This window comes from Macrobrachium nipponense, chromosome 46 (genome assembly GCF_015104395.2).
Source record: "Macrobrachium nipponense isolate FS-2020 chromosome 46, ASM1510439v2, whole genome shotgun sequence".
Classification (NCBI taxonomy): Eukaryota; Metazoa; Arthropoda; class Malacostraca; order Decapoda; family Palaemonidae; genus Macrobrachium; species Macrobrachium nipponense.
Window position 1 is genome coordinate 36,403,881 of NC_061106.1, and position 17,500 is coordinate 36,421,380.

At 47.9% G+C, this 17,500-nt stretch overlaps 1 protein-coding gene across 1 annotated transcript in view; it reads left to right on the forward strand.

Moving 5' to 3' along the window:
• LOC135214695 (uncharacterized aarF domain-containing protein kinase 2-like) overlaps positions 1-17,500 on the forward strand; it is a 93,627-nt gene that overhangs the window by 23,080 nt on the left and 53,047 nt on the right. Inside the window, exon 7 of the mRNA XM_064249028.1 lies at positions 3,906-4,196. Coding sequence (XP_064105098.1) covers positions 3,906-4,196 — 291 coding nt within the window. The remainder of the gene's footprint in view (positions 1-3,905; positions 4,197-17,500) is intronic.

Genomic DNA, 17,500 nt, shown 5'->3' on the forward strand with positions numbered 1-17,500 from the left:
CACCAGTGGGGGCCAGGTTTTCTCGAATTTGCAGACGCCTGGTCACTCATAAACTCAGACGCCTCTTCCATGTCCATAATCAGGAAGGGATATCTTATCCCCTTCCAAGAAGTCCTCCACTAACGACCATTCCGCGGGAACTGTCAGCCAGATACAGGGACCCTGTACTGAGGGATACTCTTCGTCTGATGGTGAATCAAATGTGGGACAAAAGAGCTATAGAACTGGTTCTAGAGCAAAACTCTCCGGGGTTTTACAATCGGCTTTTCCTGGTTGCGAAAGCCTCGGGGGGCTGGAGACCAGTTCTAGATGTCAGCGCTCTGAACAAGTTCGTTCGAAAGGAGAAGTTCTCTATGGAGACTTCGGCCTCAGTCCTTGCGGCGTTACGTCAAGGAGATTGGATGGTGTCGCTGGATCTCCAGGACGCCTATTTTCATGTCCCGATTCACCCTTCGTCGAAGAAGTACCTCCGTTCATGACGGGGGGAAGGATCTTTCAGTTTCAGGGCCTTGTGCTTCGGCCTATCCACAACTCCTCAGGTCTTCACAAGCCTGATGAAGAATGTGGCGAGGTTTCTTCACCTCAAAGGCGTCAACATCTCTATATTTGGACGATTGGCTCATCAGGGCCAGAACAGAGAGACAGTGTTTGGAGGACCTTTCTTTGACCCTAGACCTGATAAAGGCGTTGGGACTACTCGTGAACCTCGAGAAGTCACAGCTGATTCCCAGACAACTTGGTCTATCTGGGGATTCAGATGGATTCTCGGGGTTTTCGAGTATTTCCTTCGCAAGAGAGAATCGTGAGAGGCTTGGAAAAAGTCTCTCTCTCTTATGGAAAGAACGAACTTCGGCGAGGAATGGTTAAGCCTACTAGGCACCCTTTCCTCGCTCGAACAGTTCTTTCCTCTAGGAAGACTACATCTTCGCCCTCTTCAGTTTTTCCTAAGGAGATCGTGGAACTGGAAGACGGGACTTCTCTCCGACAGTTTTCTCCTTCCAATGGAGATGAACTCCACACCTGCAATGGTGGTTGTCCCCTCTAAAAGAAAACAAGGGAATTTCTCTGGAAGTTCCGAACCCAAGCCGAGTGTTGTATTCCGACGCATCGGAGAAGGGGTTGGGGAGCAACACTAGGACCGAGAGAAGTGTCAGGCACCTGGAAGGCAGCACAGGTGTCCTGGCACATAAATTGCAAAGAACTTCTAGCAGTTCACTTAGCGCTAAAGTTCTTCGAACCCTTTGTGACGAACAGTGTGGTCCAAGTGAATGTGGACAACACTACAGCCCTGTCCTACATTCGGAAGCAGGGAGGAACACACTCAGTGTCGCTTTACGAGATAGCAAGAGATCTGCTAATTTGGGCCTCACAAAGAAACATCGCCCTCCTAACAAGATTTGTTCAGGGGACGAGCAAACATCAGGGCGGACAGACTGAGTAGGAGAAGCCAGGTCCTTCACACAGAATGGACTCTTCATTCAGAGGTGTGTCAGAGTCTTTGGGATCTTTGGGGCACTCCTCACGTAGATCTGTTCGCCACATTCCTTTCCAATGGCTGGAAGTCTTTTGTTCAGTGGTGGAAGACCCAAGAGCTCTCGTGGTCGACGCCTTCCTGCTGGACTGGTCTCATGTGGACGTGTACGCTTTCCCCCCTTTCAAAATCCTGGGACAAGTGTTGAGAAAGTTCGTAGCGTCCAACGGGACAAGGATGACCCTGATAGCCCCGTTTTGGCCAGCACAAGATTGGTTTGCAGAGGTGCTGGAGTGGACAGTAGACTTCCCAAGATCCCTTCCAAAAGGATGGATCTTCTCAGACAGCCACATTCGAGAGGTTTCATCAAAACCTCCCCGCTCTCGCTCTGACTGCTTTTCGACTATCGAAAGACTTTGTCAGAGCGAGGGGGTTTTTCTCGCGAAGCTGCAAGCGCTATCGCTAGAGCCCGCAGAGCTTCCACTAGACGAGTCTATCAGTCGAAGTGGGTAGGTATTCAGAAGGTGTGTAAGTCTAAGAAGTTGTCCTCCTCCAGTACTCTATAACCGAAATCGCCGATTTCCTATTGTTCTTGAGAGAGGTCTCTCATTTGTCTGTATCGACAATCAAAGGATACAGGAGCATGCTGTCGGCAGTATTTAGAAACAGAGGCCTAGACATTGCTGACAATAAAGATCTGCACGACTTGATAGATCGTTTGAAACGACAAAATCGAAGGAACTAACTCCACCCAGCTGGAACCTGGACGTAGTTCTCAAGTTCCTTTCGTCTGACAGATTTGAGCCTCCCCACGTAGCTTCGTTCAGGGATATAACAAGAAAATGCTTGTTTCTCCTATCTTTGGCGACAGCCAAAAGAGTGGCGAACTTCATGCCCTAGAAGATGAAGTCGGCTTTAACAAAGACTCGGCCTTTTGCTCGTTTAGAACTCTGTTTTCTAGCGAAGAATGAAAATCCATCGAATCCCTGGCCCAAGAGATTCGAGATCAAAGGCTTATCGAGTCTATGTGGGAGAGAAACAGAGAGGTCTCTTTGCCCGGTAAGAGCCTTGAAGTTCTTCTTACAAAGAAAGAAACAAATGGGAGGCTCTAGACAAAGTCTTTGGTGTTCGATTAAGGACCCCACAAAAGAATCATGTCTAAGAACGCATTTAAGCTTTCTTCATTAGGAGCGTCATTACGGATGCTCACAAGTTCTGTCCTGACGACTCTTTTCCGCTTTTAAGAGTAAAAGCCCATGAAGTTAGAGCAGTGGCGACGTCTCTCTCTTTTCAGAAGAATATGTCATTAAAGAAAATCATTGACACGACATATTGGAGGTGCAATTCAGTTTTTGCATCTCACTATCTTAAAGACGTTCGCGTGACCTACGAGAAAATTGTTTTTTTCTCTGGGACCATTTGTATCGGCGGATACAATACTGGGTACGGGAGCAAACACCAATCCTTAAATTTGTACATACCTTCTACTAGATATGTTCTAGATTTTTCTGCTGACAAGAGGGCTCGGTGCTGCACTGGCGGCCAGTCACTGTTGTTCAGTAAGGAACTCTTGTGAAAAATCTCTTTTTAAAGGGGAAGTATTAAAATTTTTTTTTTTGAGAATTTTTTGTAAATGAATTGAGTTTTTCGTTTCGAGTTATGGGTTGTTTGTTATGAGTTCGGGGATAACTCAGAACAATTCTATATACTAACATGGTGGTTAGGATCAGGTGGTCGGGATTGGTTATGCTCCTTCACAAGGTGTGTTGTCATAGAAGTGCGGTCCAGTACCCATTGACAAAGTCCGTTTTAGGCTCTGCCGAGTAAAGCGGTTTGGTTATACCCATCGACAGACCCACAAAGAACTCTAGCCATAGATCTAATATCTCGCTAAAGTCTTGAGGTGATGCAGACTACCGGGCTACAGCCACGAAGTCTACCACCTATCAGGTAGGAACCAAGGTTTTTTCTTTTATACCTACAACATATGTTGTTTACCTGTCTATTCCATATTAGCCGTCTCTGACCCTCCACCAAAGGGTGCCAATCAGCTATGTATATATCTGACAGGTAAGTTCATTGTATGAAAATGATATTGTTATAATACAATAAAGTTTCATACATACTTACCTGGCAGATATATACGATTAATGGCCCACCCAGCCTCCCCGCAGGAGACAGGTGGAAGAGAGAAAATATGATAGAAAACGGGAATGGTTCCTAGTCCTGCCGCCCAGGGCAGGCAGGTAGATCACCTGACCTACCGGTAGCGAGTGGCGCGAAATTGAATTTCTGTCGGGGACGACGGAGTCTTAGCTATGTATATATCTGCCAGGTAAGTATGTATGAAACTTTATTGTATTATAACAATATCATTTTTCCTGAATCTGACCTGCTGAAATGATGGTGCGTCTTATATGCCCGTGCGTCTTAGTGCGTCTTATATGCTGTCAAATACGGTTACACAGGGCCATTTGCAATTTGCAAATTATTCATAAATTCACAAAACCTTATTCAAAATTATAGTTTCCTAAATTTATTTTTTTTGTTTTTTTCAGAAAGAGAATCATCTAGCATTTTAGAATTAAATATGTCAGCAGTTACAGAGTCGGTAGCAACTGGAATTGTTAGTGGTGAAGGATTTCAGTCTCTAAATTTAGGTACTGAGGAAAGTGAAAATAATACCAGTACAAATGTGGATGAAGAAGAACATTGTTTAGTAGAGGTATGTAATTTGAGATTTTCAAATAATCCTACAAATATAGTCAATTGATAATCTTAATGTACATCTCTTTCTTCTTCCCCACCTATATTTATAAGCTAAGGGTCAGTTGCTTTAATGTGTCTTCTCCAACTATTTTTGTGGAAAGTATCTTCTGTTGAAGCCCCGACATACCCCGCTTTAAGTCGTGACCCCGTTAGTTATTTTCTTAATGCCTTTAAGAGAGGACGTGCTTTGCCCCGTCCTTTTAAAGCTGGTTTAGTTTGCCCCCTGTTGTTTTGATTTTGTTTGGAATTCCCTGGCATATGAACATGAAGCATTCTTATGCTTCGAGACTTCCTGGATATCACAAGAGGCAGATAAACGACCTGATTTTTCTTCGACGATTTCAACGTCGAGGAACTCATCGTGTAATACGTGGGTAAGGATGAAGCAGGTGTGTGGTCGGCGTTAGGCTTATCAGGAGAACCAACCCAAGAAGGACAGTTGGTTTGATGCATAACGTCTTGCTGCCATCCAGGGTCCCACATGATGGATGTCCCTTTTATTCTGATATGTACTGAATGGCGGTCGGATGAGTCGCCATCTGTAAAGAAGCAGATAGTGCAACACAGCAGCCTTTAATGTCAGGTTGCTGTGCCTACGAGAATATCATCAACAGCCTTGCACTTCTGGTAGGGTGCTGGCTTCGCTTTCGAGATGCTCAGTGACGTCATAAACGTGGCGACCGCCATGACGTCACTTCACAGCCTACACAGAGACATGCTTCCATTTTTCACTTCGAGGTACAAGAGTACAGTAGGTCCCTGGGTTATGACGGCTCCGGCTTACGACGTTCCGAGGTTACGACGCTTTTTTGTACATGAACTTTCCTGTCAGACATATACTTAGCTTACGTCTCTGACATCACGACAGAATTCAAAACTCGCGGCAAACGCGACAGGTAGGTCAGGTGATCTACCTTACCCGCCGCTGGGAAGCGGGTGTAAGAACCAACATACCTTTCTTGCCAGATTTTTTCTGTCGTCGGTGTCGACCACACCTGTTGTCGGTACCTCTTGACAGTTGGATTCTTTTCTCGTTTTCGCCCTGGATTGTTTCTACGGACTTTTGGTGAAGTACCCGATCTTTTGGCCTGGCATTTGCGATTTGTGGACAGTTATTTGACTTTTCTTTGGATTTTTCTTTGGATTCATGATGTCTGATGTTGATACTAAGAAAACTGCTATGTTTAGAGTTTGTTGTATGACTGAGTGTAAGGTGAGGCTACCGAAAGCTGCGGTAGACCCTCACACAGTATGTTTGAAGTGTAGAGGGAATGAATGCACCTTTAATAATCCTTGTAATGAATGTGAAAAGCTGAATGAGGATGAATGGAAGTCTTTGTCTTCCTACTTGAGGAAGCTTGAAAAGGATAAAGTTAGGAAAGCTTCTTCTAGGAGCAGTAGTAGATCTTGTATTAGCGAGTTGGATATAGATAATCCTATTTTAGAAGTAGCTCCTTTGTCAGTTTCAGCTCCTGCTCCCTGCACCGAAGCCGAAGATGCGCCTTCGGAAGTGGCCTCCATGAAAGCCACCATTCGCAGTATGGAGATGAAAATTAAACGTTTAGAAGGTAAGAGTGATTCCAATAGTGATTTGTGCAGTGAACCCAGTGCAGTGGAGGGTGCGTCTGATCGGCTCCCTAATGCTTCCAGGCCTAGACCTCTTCCAGACTCCCAGTCCCAGTGGAGGAGGAAAGTCGAAAGCCGCAGGAAGGTTAGGGAGCATCCCCACCGGTCAGGCGTCCCCTCGGTAGCTCCTGTTGATTGTTCCCAGGCTACCTTGGATCGCTCCAAAGAGAAGAAAAATATTGCGCCAATGCTTCTCGTCTTCGCCTTCGCCTTCTCCTAAACGAGGAGATGGAGCTCTTCGGAAGCCTCGCGAGCCTGGAACGCTCCCTGCGCCCGTCCATCCAGCCCTGAAGTTTTTTCGGAAGAGCCTGAGGTGGAAGCGAAGAAACGTAAGAGATCTCTGGAGTATCGTTCCCCGAGCAGAGATCGAGCCTCGTCACCTGTTCAAGAGTTTGTGAATTCTCCTGCAAGGGTGTTGGCTAACCTTCAGGCGCAGATTTCGGCTCTGGCTGGCTCTCTTTGCGTATCGTCTCGTCGTAGGAAGGACGTCTCGCTTCCTGTAAAGAAGTCCAGGCTCCCCTCTCCTGACTCTCGCTATTCGACGGAAGCGGCCTGCTCACCTGTGCGTTCAGATTTCTCGTAGGAGACTTTCTTGCTTCGGACAAGATCCCATCTGCGTCCAAGCGCCATTCGCCTGACAGACAGGATGTCTTTGTTTCTCCTTCGGACAAGGAGCAGACTGCTCGTAGGAGATCTTCGCCCTACAGACGCTCTTCTCGAGACAGGATCGCTCCCCTTGATAGGCACCAAGAGCCTAGTAGGCGCTACTCGCCTCGTAGCCGCTCCTCGTCTCGCCTCCACTCTCCTGTTGACAAGCGCCCTAAATCGGACAGGCGCTTCGCTGGACAGGCGTCAAGAGCTTGTTAGGCGCGTTTCTCCTGGCAGGCGCTCTTCTCCTGACTTTCACTCTCCTCGAGTCAGGCGCCGAGATCCTAGCAGGCGCTTCTCCCCTTGTAGGCGCTCACCTAGTAGGCGCTCGTCGCCAGAGATCCTCTCTCCTCGGTTCAGGCGCCAAGAGCCTGGTAGCCGCTTCTCGTATGGCAGGCTGTTCGCCTGGTAGCCGCTCTCCTTTGGATAGGCGCCAAGAGCCTGATAGAAGTTTTTCTTCAAACAGGCGCTCTGCTCCTGACAGCCGCCTTACTCCTGTTAGGCTCCAAGAATCTGGGGGGAAACGCACTCCTCCAGAAAAGAAGGATGTTGCAAGTAGGCACGTTTCTGAAGCTTTGTCTCCAAAACGTAAACGTCTTACTTCCTCTAGAGACTCTTATAAGGATAGTCGCGCCTCTAAGGATCATGAGGGTTCTTCAGCTCAGGAAGAACAGGATCCCTCAGAAGAAGAAGGACCAAAAGACTCCTCTGTTTCCTCCTATAAGAGGTTGACAGATTTGCTCCTGCAAGAGTTCGGAGATATCCTTTCTCCTGTGGCTCCTCCTTCTCCTCTTTCTTTATTCTCCACTTCGAAGACGTCAAGAAGGTTTTCGTCTTGTGTAAGGATGAAACCTACTGTTTCCATGAAGAAGGCGCTTAGAGGTTTGGGGAATGGCTCCTTTCTAAGGAAGAGAAAGGGAAGACTGTTTTTTCTTTCCCTCCGTCTAAACTGACTGGTAGATTGGGATTCTGGTACGAATCGGGTGAACCTTTAGGCCTCGCTCTCCCTTCGTCTGCGGACTCAGACTTCTCTTCATTGGTGGATTCTGCTCGTCGTTCCGCCCTCCTGTCCCGCCAAGACTACGTGGGGATGAACGAACTTGACCACCTACTGAAGGGAATGTTCCGAGTCCTGGAAGTTTTCAACTTGATTGATTGGTCTTTAGGAGTTCTGGCTAATAAGACCCAGACCCCTGATTCACTGTCTCCTGAAGATCTTAACTGCGTCCTCACTTGCATGGACAAAGCAGTGAGAGACGGCTCGAGTGAAGTCTCCTCACTGTTTGGAGCTGGAGTTATTAAGAAGCGGTCAGTCTACTGTTCGTTTCTCACTAAGGCAGTTTCACATGCACAAAGGGCCTCTCTTATGTATGCTCAACTCTCTCCTTTTCTGTTCCCCAGAAAATTATTCAAGATGTCTCGAGTGCCCTTTCAGCTAAGGCTACTCAGGACATGTTAGCCAGGCGGCCAGGAAACCTCGCTCTGTCTTCCAACCCAAGGCCAAGAAAGAGACTCCTCTGAGACAGGAGCCCTTTCGAGGAGGACCCGCTGTCAGAGGTTCTTCAACCAGAGGAACTAGACCTTTTAAGAGAGGTAAAACCTTCTCTAGGTCAGTCAGAGGGAAGAAATAGCGATCAAGGACTCCAGACATCAGTGGGTGCCAGACTACTGAAATTTGCCGACGTCTGGGCCCACAAAGGGGCAGACAATTGGTCCCTATCGATTGTCAGCAAAGGATACCTCATTCCCTTCTCTGTCAAGACCACCATTGACGACACTCCGATGGGAGTTGGTGGCCAAGTACAAGGACCGCCCCATCATGAATCAAGCCCTTTCTCTAGCAGTAGATCTCATGCTAGAGAAGGAGGCTATAGAAACTAGTGAAAGATCCCCGCTCTGCGGGTTTTTACAACAGACTATTCCTAGTTCCGAAGAACTCAGGAGGATGGAGACTGGTTTTGGATGTAAGCGCCCTGAACGTCTTTGTGGAAAAGAGGAAGTTCGCCATAGAGACAACTTCCTCAGTGTTAGCGGCTCTTCGTCCAGGGGACTGGATGGTGTCTCTAGACCTTCAGGACGCTTACTTTCATGTGCCGATCCATCCTTCTTCACGGAAGTATCTACGATTTCATGATGGGAGGAATCATCTTCCAATTACAAGGCCTTGTGCTTCGGTCCTGTCGACTGCACGCCAAGTTTTCACGGGGGTTAATGAAAAACGTGGCGCAGTGGCTACATTTGGAGGGAGTGAGGGTGTCGCTTTATCTCGACGACTGGCTAATCAGAGCAGAGTCTCAAGAAAGATGTCTGGAGGACCTTCAAAAGACCCTTACATTGGCAAGTTCTCTGGGACTTCTGGTGAACTTTCAGAAGTCTCAATTATCCCAGTCAAGAGCGGATCTATCTGGGGATTCGGATAGCTTCTCTGGCTTTTCGGGCTTTTCCGTCGCCAGAGAGGATAGCTCGTTGCTACGAGAAAATAACGACCTTCCTAGAGAAAGATGCATGCACAGCGAGGGAGTGGATGAGTCTGCTGGGGACACTCTCCTCGTTGGAGCAATTCGTTTCTCTAGGAAGGTTGCATCTCAGGCCTCTACAGTTCTTCCTATACCAGAACTGGAGGCGTCTCTCCCTAGACCTGGAGTTTCATACAATGAACTTACCTGTCAGATATATACATAGCTAAGACTCCGTCGTCCCCGACAGAAATTCAAATTTCGCGCCACTCGCTACCGGTAGGTCAGGTTATCTACCTGCCTGCCCTGGGCGGCAGGACTAGGAACCATTCCCGTTTTGTTTTTTCTATCATATTTTCTCTGTCGCCGGTGTATCAACATTGTTGTTACTACCTCCTGACTGGAATTTGCTTTTCAAGACTTTATTGATCATCTTTATTGGATTTCTTGGTGACGTACTGGATCGTTGTTTTGGCATTCGCTACTGTGGACTGGATTTGGACTTGCTTTTGATTTTTCTAATAGAATGTCTGATTCAAGTGTTAGTGTGAGAGTGTGTGTGAATGTAGGCTGCAAGGTGAGGATACCGAAGGCTTCGGTTGATCCTCACACTGTATGTCGTAAATGTAGGGGGCGGGGGTTTTGACTGTTCTTTGGCTAACACCTGTATTGAGTGTGAAAAGTTGGATGCTAATGAATGGAAGACTCTAACTTCTTACTTGAAGAAGTTAGAGAGGGATAGGATTAGACGGGCTGCACAAAAGAGTGTGAATACAAGGCCTATTGAGCCTTTTTCTGAGTCTAACTCTCCTTTTGTTAATGAATATGATTCTCCCTATGTATCTGAATCCTCACAGGCTTTGCATTCGGATTCGGCTTCTGAAATCGCCAATCTGAAGGCTACTCTTCGTAAAATGAAGACAAAGATGGCGGCCATGCAAGGTAAGGCTAGTGATTGTGAATTACAAAGTGAAGTGAGTGTTCCCCGCCAGTGTTGTGGAGGGGGCGTCTGACCGTCCCTGCGATGCTCCCAGGCCTAGACCTCTTCCAAACTCACATACCCAGAGGAGTAGGAAAGTCGAAAGTCGTACGGAGGTTGTGGGGAATCCCCAACGGTCAGGCGTCCCTTCAGCAGGTTCTGTTTCGTTACAGTCTGCTCAGGACCGCTCAAATAGAAGCGTCCTACGAGATTGTTTCTCGTCGTCCGGTTCTCCTTCACCTAAACGAGGGTGGAAGGACTCGGATCTTTCTAGGCCACTGAAAAGGCATTGGAAAGAGCGCACGTTCGACTCGAGCCCGGAGCGCTTCTCGGAGGAAGCTCCTTCTTCTATCAAGAAGGCTAAGCTGGTTTCGACGCCTCCTAGAGCTGTATTTGATGATCGCACTCCTTCGAGTTCTCCTGCTTCTTCTATTGAAGAGGACGCTGGGGTGGCTTCCAAGAGGATTTTGCTTGCAGTTCAAGAGCAGATTGCCTCTTTGGTTGGAGTTCTTTCAAGGGATCCCCCTCGCAAGAAGGACGCTAGACTTCCTATTAAGAAGTCTCGTCTTCTTTCTCAGCCAGACGTCGAAGCGTCCGCCAGACATGGGACGTCTTCCAGGCACGAAGAGTCGTACAAACGTCAGGATCTATCCGAGCGAGTTGCTCGAGATCAGGATACGCTCAGGCCTGAGGCGCCAGCCAGGCGCGAGGCGCCAGTTAGGCGTGAGGATTCAGCCAAGCGCGAGGCGCCAGCCAAGCGCGAGGATTCAGCCAGGCGCGAGGCGCCAGCCAGGCGCGAGGAGTTGCGTGAGGCGCCAGACAAGCGCGAGACGTCAGCCAGGCGCGAGATGCCAGCCAGGCTACACGCTCCAGCCAAGCGTGAAGCGCCAGCCAAGCGCGAGGCGCAAGACAAGCGCGAGGCGCCAGCCAAGCGCGAAGAGCTGCGAGGAGCTTCAGGCACGAGAAGTCAAGCAGACGCGAGACTTCTTTTAGACGTGAGAGAGAGTCGGTTCACTCTATGAGCCCCTCTCTCTAGTAGGAGTTTGTCACCAGTAGAGAGAGAACGGGATGAAGATCCTCTCGTTTTTCAGGCCGATTCTCCACAAGGGGTGGAGAAGGAGATTTCGGAAGAAGAGGGTGACGGAGAGAAGGAAGGAGTCTCGAACTATAAAGTTTCTAACTGACCTTCTTTTACGAGAATACGGAGATTCTTTAACTCCTGCCGCTCCTCCTTCGCCTCGATCACTGTTTTTCGAGTTGCATTGTGCCTAAGTCTTCGTCGGTCTTGAAGATGAGACCTTACGATCTCTATGAAGAGAGCGCTTCAGTCCTTAGACAAATGGATGTGTCTAAGAAGGATCTGGGCAGGACCACCTTTCTGTATGCCTCCAGCCATACTTTCTGGCAAGAGAGGTTTCTGGTACCGAACTGGGGAGAACATGGGCCTTTCTCTTCCAGCGGCAACCGAAGCGGACTTTTCAACCTTGGTTGACTCGTCAAGGAGACACGCTTTGAATGGAGCTCGCGTGTCTTGGGCTATTTCGGAGACGGATCATCTCCTCAAGGGACTCTTCCATATTTTGGAAGTGTTTAATTTCCTAGACTGGTCCCTTGGGGTGATGTCTAAGAAAGCTCATGACTCGGATGGTCTTGACCCCGAAGTCATTCTCAGTATTCTTGCTTGTATTGACAAGGCGGTACAAGACGGATCGGGAGAAATCTCCTCTCTTTTCGGAGCAGTACTCCTTAAGAAGAGGAGTATTTTTAGTTCATTCCTAACCCAAGGCGGTTTCTCCCTCACAGAGAGCAGCCCTGGTTTTCGCTCCATGTCTGACTTCCTGTTTCCTTCTCAGTTAGTGAAGGACATTTCTCGATCACTGACTGAGAAGGCGATCTCAGGATCTTCTCCTGCAAACTGCAAGGGAAGAAGAGACCTCTTGTTTCTGTTGACAAGAAAGGACCGACTTCTACAGTTCAGCCCTTTCGAGGAGGGCCCCTCTCCAGAGCTACCTCTAAGAGAAGAGGTCTTGAGAGGAGAGGTAAGGCTCCTTCCCGTCCCTTTAAGAAAGGGAAGTGAGACAGACAGCCTCCAAACACCAGTGGGGGCCAGGTTTCTCAAATTTGCAGACGCCTGGTCACTCATAAACTCAGACGCCTCTTCCATGTCCATAATCAGGAGGGATATCTTATCCCCTTCCAAGACAGTCCTCCACTAACGACCATTCCGTCGGGCGGGAACTGTCAGCCAGATACAGGGACCCTGTACTGAGGGATACTCTTCGTCTGATGGTGAATCAAATGTGGGACAAAAGAGCTATAGAACTGGTTCTAGAGCAAAACTCTCCGGGGTTTTTACAATCGGCTTTTCCTGGTTGCGAAAGCCTCGGGGGGCTGGAGACCGAGTTCTAGATGTCAGCGCTCTGAACAAGTTCGTTCGAAAGGAGAAGTTCTCTATGGAGACTTCGGCCTCAGTCCTTGTGGCGTTACGTCAAGGAGATTGTATGGTGTCGCTGGATCTCCAGGACGCCTATTTTCATGTCCCGATTCACCCTTCGTCGAAGAAGTACCTCCGTTTCATGACGGGGGGAAGGATCTTTCAGTTCAGGGCCTTGTGTTTCGGCCTATCCACAACTCCTCAGGTCTTCACAAGCCTGATGAAGAATGTGGCGAGGTTTCTTCACCTCAAAGGCGTCAACATCTCTCTATATTTGGACGATTGGCTCATCAGGGCCAGAACAGAGAGACAGTGTTTGGAGGACCTTTCTTTGACCCTAGACCTGATAAAGGCGTTGGGAACTACTCGTGAACCTCGAGAAGTCACAGCTGATTCCCAGACAGAACTTGGTCTATCTGGGGATTCAGATGGATTCTCGGGGTTTTCGAGTATTTCCTTCGCAAGAGAGAATCGTGAGAGGCTTGGAAAAAGTCTCTCTCTTCTTAGGGAAAGAACGAACTTCGGCGAGGGAATGGTTTAAGCCTACTAGGCACCCTTTCCTCGCTCGAACAGTTCTTTCCTCTAGGAAGACTACATCTTCGCCCTCTTCAGTTTTTCCTAAGGAGATCGTGGAACTGGAAGACGGGACTTCTCTCCGACAGTTTTCTCCTTCCAATGGAGATGAAACCACACCTGCATGGTGGTTGTCCCCTCTAAAAGAGAACAAGGGAATTTCTCTGGAAGTTCCGAACCCAAGCCGAGTGTTGTATTCCGACGCATCGGAGAAGGGTTGGGGAGCAACACTAGGACCGAGAGAAGTGTCAGGCACCTGGAAGGCAGCACAGGTGTCCTGGCACATAAATTGCAAAGAACTTCTAGCAGTTCACTTAACGCTAAAGTTCTTCGAAAGAACCCTTTGTGACGAACAGTGTGGTCCAAGTGAATGTGGACAACACTACAGCCCTGTCCTACATTTCGGAAGCAGGGAGGAACACACTCAGTGTCGCTTTACGAGATAGCAAGAGATCTGCTAATTTGGGCCTCACAAAGAAACATCGCCCTCCTAACAAGATTTGTTCAGGGGACGAGAAACATCAGGGCGGACAGACTGAGCAGAGAAGCCAGGTCCTTCACACAGAATGGACTCTTCATTCAGAGGTGTGTCAGAGTCTTTGGGGATCTTTGGGGCACTCCTCACGTAGATCTGTTCGCCACACTTCCTTTCAAATGGCTGGAAGTCTTTGTTCAGTGGTGGAAGACCCAAGAGCTCTCGTGGTCGACGCCTTCCTGCTGGACTGGTCTCATGTGGACGTGTACAGCTTTCCCCCCTTTCAAAATCCTGGGACAAGTGTTGAGAAAGTTCGTAGCGTCCAACGGGAACAAGGATGACCCTCCTGATAGCCCCGTTTTGGCCAGCACAATTTTATTGGTTTGCAGAGGTGCTGGAGTGGACAGTAGACTTCCCAAGATCCCTTCCAAAAAGGATGGATCTTCTCAGACAGCCACACTTCGAGAGGTTTCATCAAACCTCCCCCCCGCTCTCGTCTCTGACTGCCTTTCGACTATCGAAAGACTTGTCAGAGCGAGGGGGTTTTCTCTGCGAAGCTGCAAGCGCTATCGCTAGAGCCCGCAGAGCTTCCACTAGACGAGTCTATCAGTCGAAGTGGGAGGTATTCAGAAGGTGGTGTAAGTCTAAGAAGTTGTCCTCCTCCAGTACCTCTATAAACCGAAATCGCCGATTTCTATTGTTCTTGAGAGAGGTCTCTCATTTGTCTGTATCGACAATCAAAGGATACAGGAGCATGCTGTCGGCAGTATTTAGAAACAGAGCCTAGACATTGCTGACAATAAAGATCTGCACGACTTGATTAGATCGTTGAAACGACAAAATCGAAGGAACTAACTCACACCCAGCTGAACCTGGACGTAGTTCTCAAGTTCCTTTCGTCTGACAGATTTGAGCCTCCCCACGTAGCTTCGTTCAGGATATAACAAGAAAATCTTGTTTCTCCTATCTTTTGGCGACAGCCAAAAGAGTTTGGCGAACTTCATGCCCTAGAAGATGAAGTCGCTTTAACAAAGACTCGGCCTTTTGCTCGTTTAGAACTCTGTTTCTAGCGAAGAAATGAAAATCCATCGAATCCCTGGCCCAAGAGATTCGAGATCAAGGCTTATCGAGTCTAGTAGGGAGAGAAACAGAGAGGTCTCTTTGCCCGGTAAGAGCCTTGAAGTTCTTCTTACAAAGAAAGAAACAAATGGGAGGCTCTAGACAAAGTCTTTGGTGTTCGATTAAGGCCCCACCCACAAGAATCATGTCTAAGAACGCATTAGCTTTCTTCATTAGGAGCGTCATTACGGATGCTCACAAGTTCTGTCCTGACGACTCTTTTCCGCTTTTAAGAGTAAAAGCCCATGAAGTTAGAGCAGTGGCGACGTCTCTCTCTTTTCAGAAGAATATGTCATTAAAGAAAATCATTGACACGACATATTGGAGGTGCAATTCAGTTTTTGCATCTCACTATCTTAAAGACGTTCGCGTGACCTACGAGAAATGTTTTTCTCTGGGACCATTTGTATCGGCGGATACAATACTGGGTACGGGAGCAAACACCAATCCTTAAATTTGTACATACCTTCTACTAGATATGTTCTAGATTTCTGCTGACAAAGAGGGCTCGGTGCTGCACTGGCGGCCAGTCACTGTTGTTCAGTAAGGAACTCTTGTGATATCTTTTAGGGGAGTATTAAAATTTTTTTTTGAGAATTTTTGTATGAATGAGTTTTTCGTTTCGAGTTATGGGTTGTTTGTTATGAGTTCGGGGATAACTCAGAACAATTCTATATACTAACATGGTGGTTAGGATCAGGTGGTCGGGATTGGTTATGCTCATTCACAAGGTGTGTTGTCATAGAAGTGGTCCAGTACCCTTGACAAAGTCCTTTTAGGCTCTGCCGAGTAAGCGGTTTCTTATACCCATCGACAGACCCACAAGAACTCTAGCCATAGATCTAATATCTCGCTAAAGTCTTGAGGTGATGCAGACTACCGGGCTACAGCCACGAAGTCTACCACCTATCAGGTAGGAACCAAGGTTTTTTCTTTTATACCTACAACATATGTTGTTTACCTGTCTATTCCATATTAGCCGTCTCTGACCCTCCACCAAAGGGTGCCAATCAGCTATGTATATATCTGACAGGTAAGTTCATTGTATGAAAATGATATTGTTATAATACAATAAAGTTTCATACATACTTACCTGGCAGATATATACGATTAATGGCCCACCCAGCCTCCCCGCAGGAGACAGGTGGAAGAGAGAAAATATGATAGAAAACGGGAATGGTTCCTAGTCCTGCCGCCCAGGGCAGGCAGGTAGATCACCTGACCTACCGGTAGCGAGTGGCGCGAAATTTGAATTTCTGTCGGGGACGACGGAGTCTTAGCTATGTATATATCTGCCAGGTAAGTATGTATGAAACTTTATTGTATTATAACAATATCATTTCTCCTTCAAGATCTCAAGGGGAATCAAGAGAGACCTTCGGTGGTGGAACAACCTACTTCGTTTTGTGGAAGGAATGTCTCTTTACATGCCGAACCCCAACCATGTGTTGTTTTCCGACGCGTCGGAAGCAGGTTGGGGAGCAACGCTCGGGACAAGAGAAGTGTCAGGCACCTGGAAGGGGGATCAGGTGTCCTGGCACATCAACAAGAAAGAGTTGATGGCAGTCTGGATGGCATTGAAAGCCTTCGAGCCCCACGTCCGAAATGCAGTAGTGCAGGTCAATTCGGACAACACAACAGCCTTGGCGTACATCAAAAAACAGGGGGGGACACACTCCTTCTCCCTGTACGAAACAGCAAGGGATCTTCTGCTGTGGTCTCAAACAAGGAAGATCAGTCTTCTCACCATTATTCGTACGGGAGGGAGAAAGGAACGTCAGGGCCGATCTCCTGAGCAGGAAGAATCAACTCCTGCCTTGCGAGTGGACCCTCCACTCAGAGGTATGCCAAGACCTGTGGAGAAGATGGGGCAGACCTCACATCGACCTCTGCAACAGCAAGGAACACAAGGATCGAACTTTACTGCTCCCCGATCTCAGACCCAGGAGCAGTATCAGTGGATGCGTTTCTCCTAGATTGGACAGGTCTAGATGTCTACGCCTTTCCCCCTTCAAAGTACTGGGACAAACCCTCAATGAAATTTGCGATCTCGGAGATGACAAGATGACGCTAGTAGCTCCGTTCTGGCCCGCCCAAGATTGGTTCACAGAGGTACTGGAATGGTTGGTGGACTTTCCAAGAGCACTTCCACAAAGACAAGATTTGTGCTCAAACAACCCCACTTCGACAGGTATCACAGAAACCTCCCCGCTCTCAATCTGACTGGCTTTCGACTGTCAAAAGTCTTGTCAGAGCGAAGGGGTTTTCGACAAAAGCTGCTAAGGCTATCGCCTCAGCTAGAAGACCTTCGACCCTTAAAGTCTACCAGTCGAAGTGGGACGTCTTTCGCCACGTGGTGCAGGAACCATTTAAGTTTTCCTCTTCCAGTACCTCTGTGACTCAGATAGCAGATTTCCTAGTTTTTCCTCAGAGAAAAATGCGGTTTGGGCAGTATCTACTATTAAAGGATACCGGAGCATGCTGGCTGCTGTGTTCAGACATAGGAATTTAGATCTTTCGAATAACAAAGATCTGCATGATCTATTAAGATCTTTTGAAACTTCCAAGAAAACTTCGAACGAAGTTCCAAGTTGGAATCTGGACGTGGTTCTTCGTTTTCCTGAGGTCCTCTAGGTTTGAGCCACCACATTTAGCCTCCTTCAAAGATCTTACGAGGAAAAGCTCTCTTTCTCATGGCTCTAGCATCCGCTAAAGGGTTTAGTGAGATTCATGCCCTAGAAGGAAGGGTGGGAGGTTTCAAAGGAGATTCCGTGGTTTGTTCCTTCCTTCCTTCCTCGTTTTTAGCAAAGAATGAGAACCCCTCAAATCCTTGGCCAAGGAGCTTTGAGGTTCGTGGATTATCTGCCCCTAGTAGGGGAAGAACCTGAAAGATTCTTTGCCCTGTAGGAGTTTAAAATACTACCTTCAGAAGAAGAAAACCCTTAAGGGC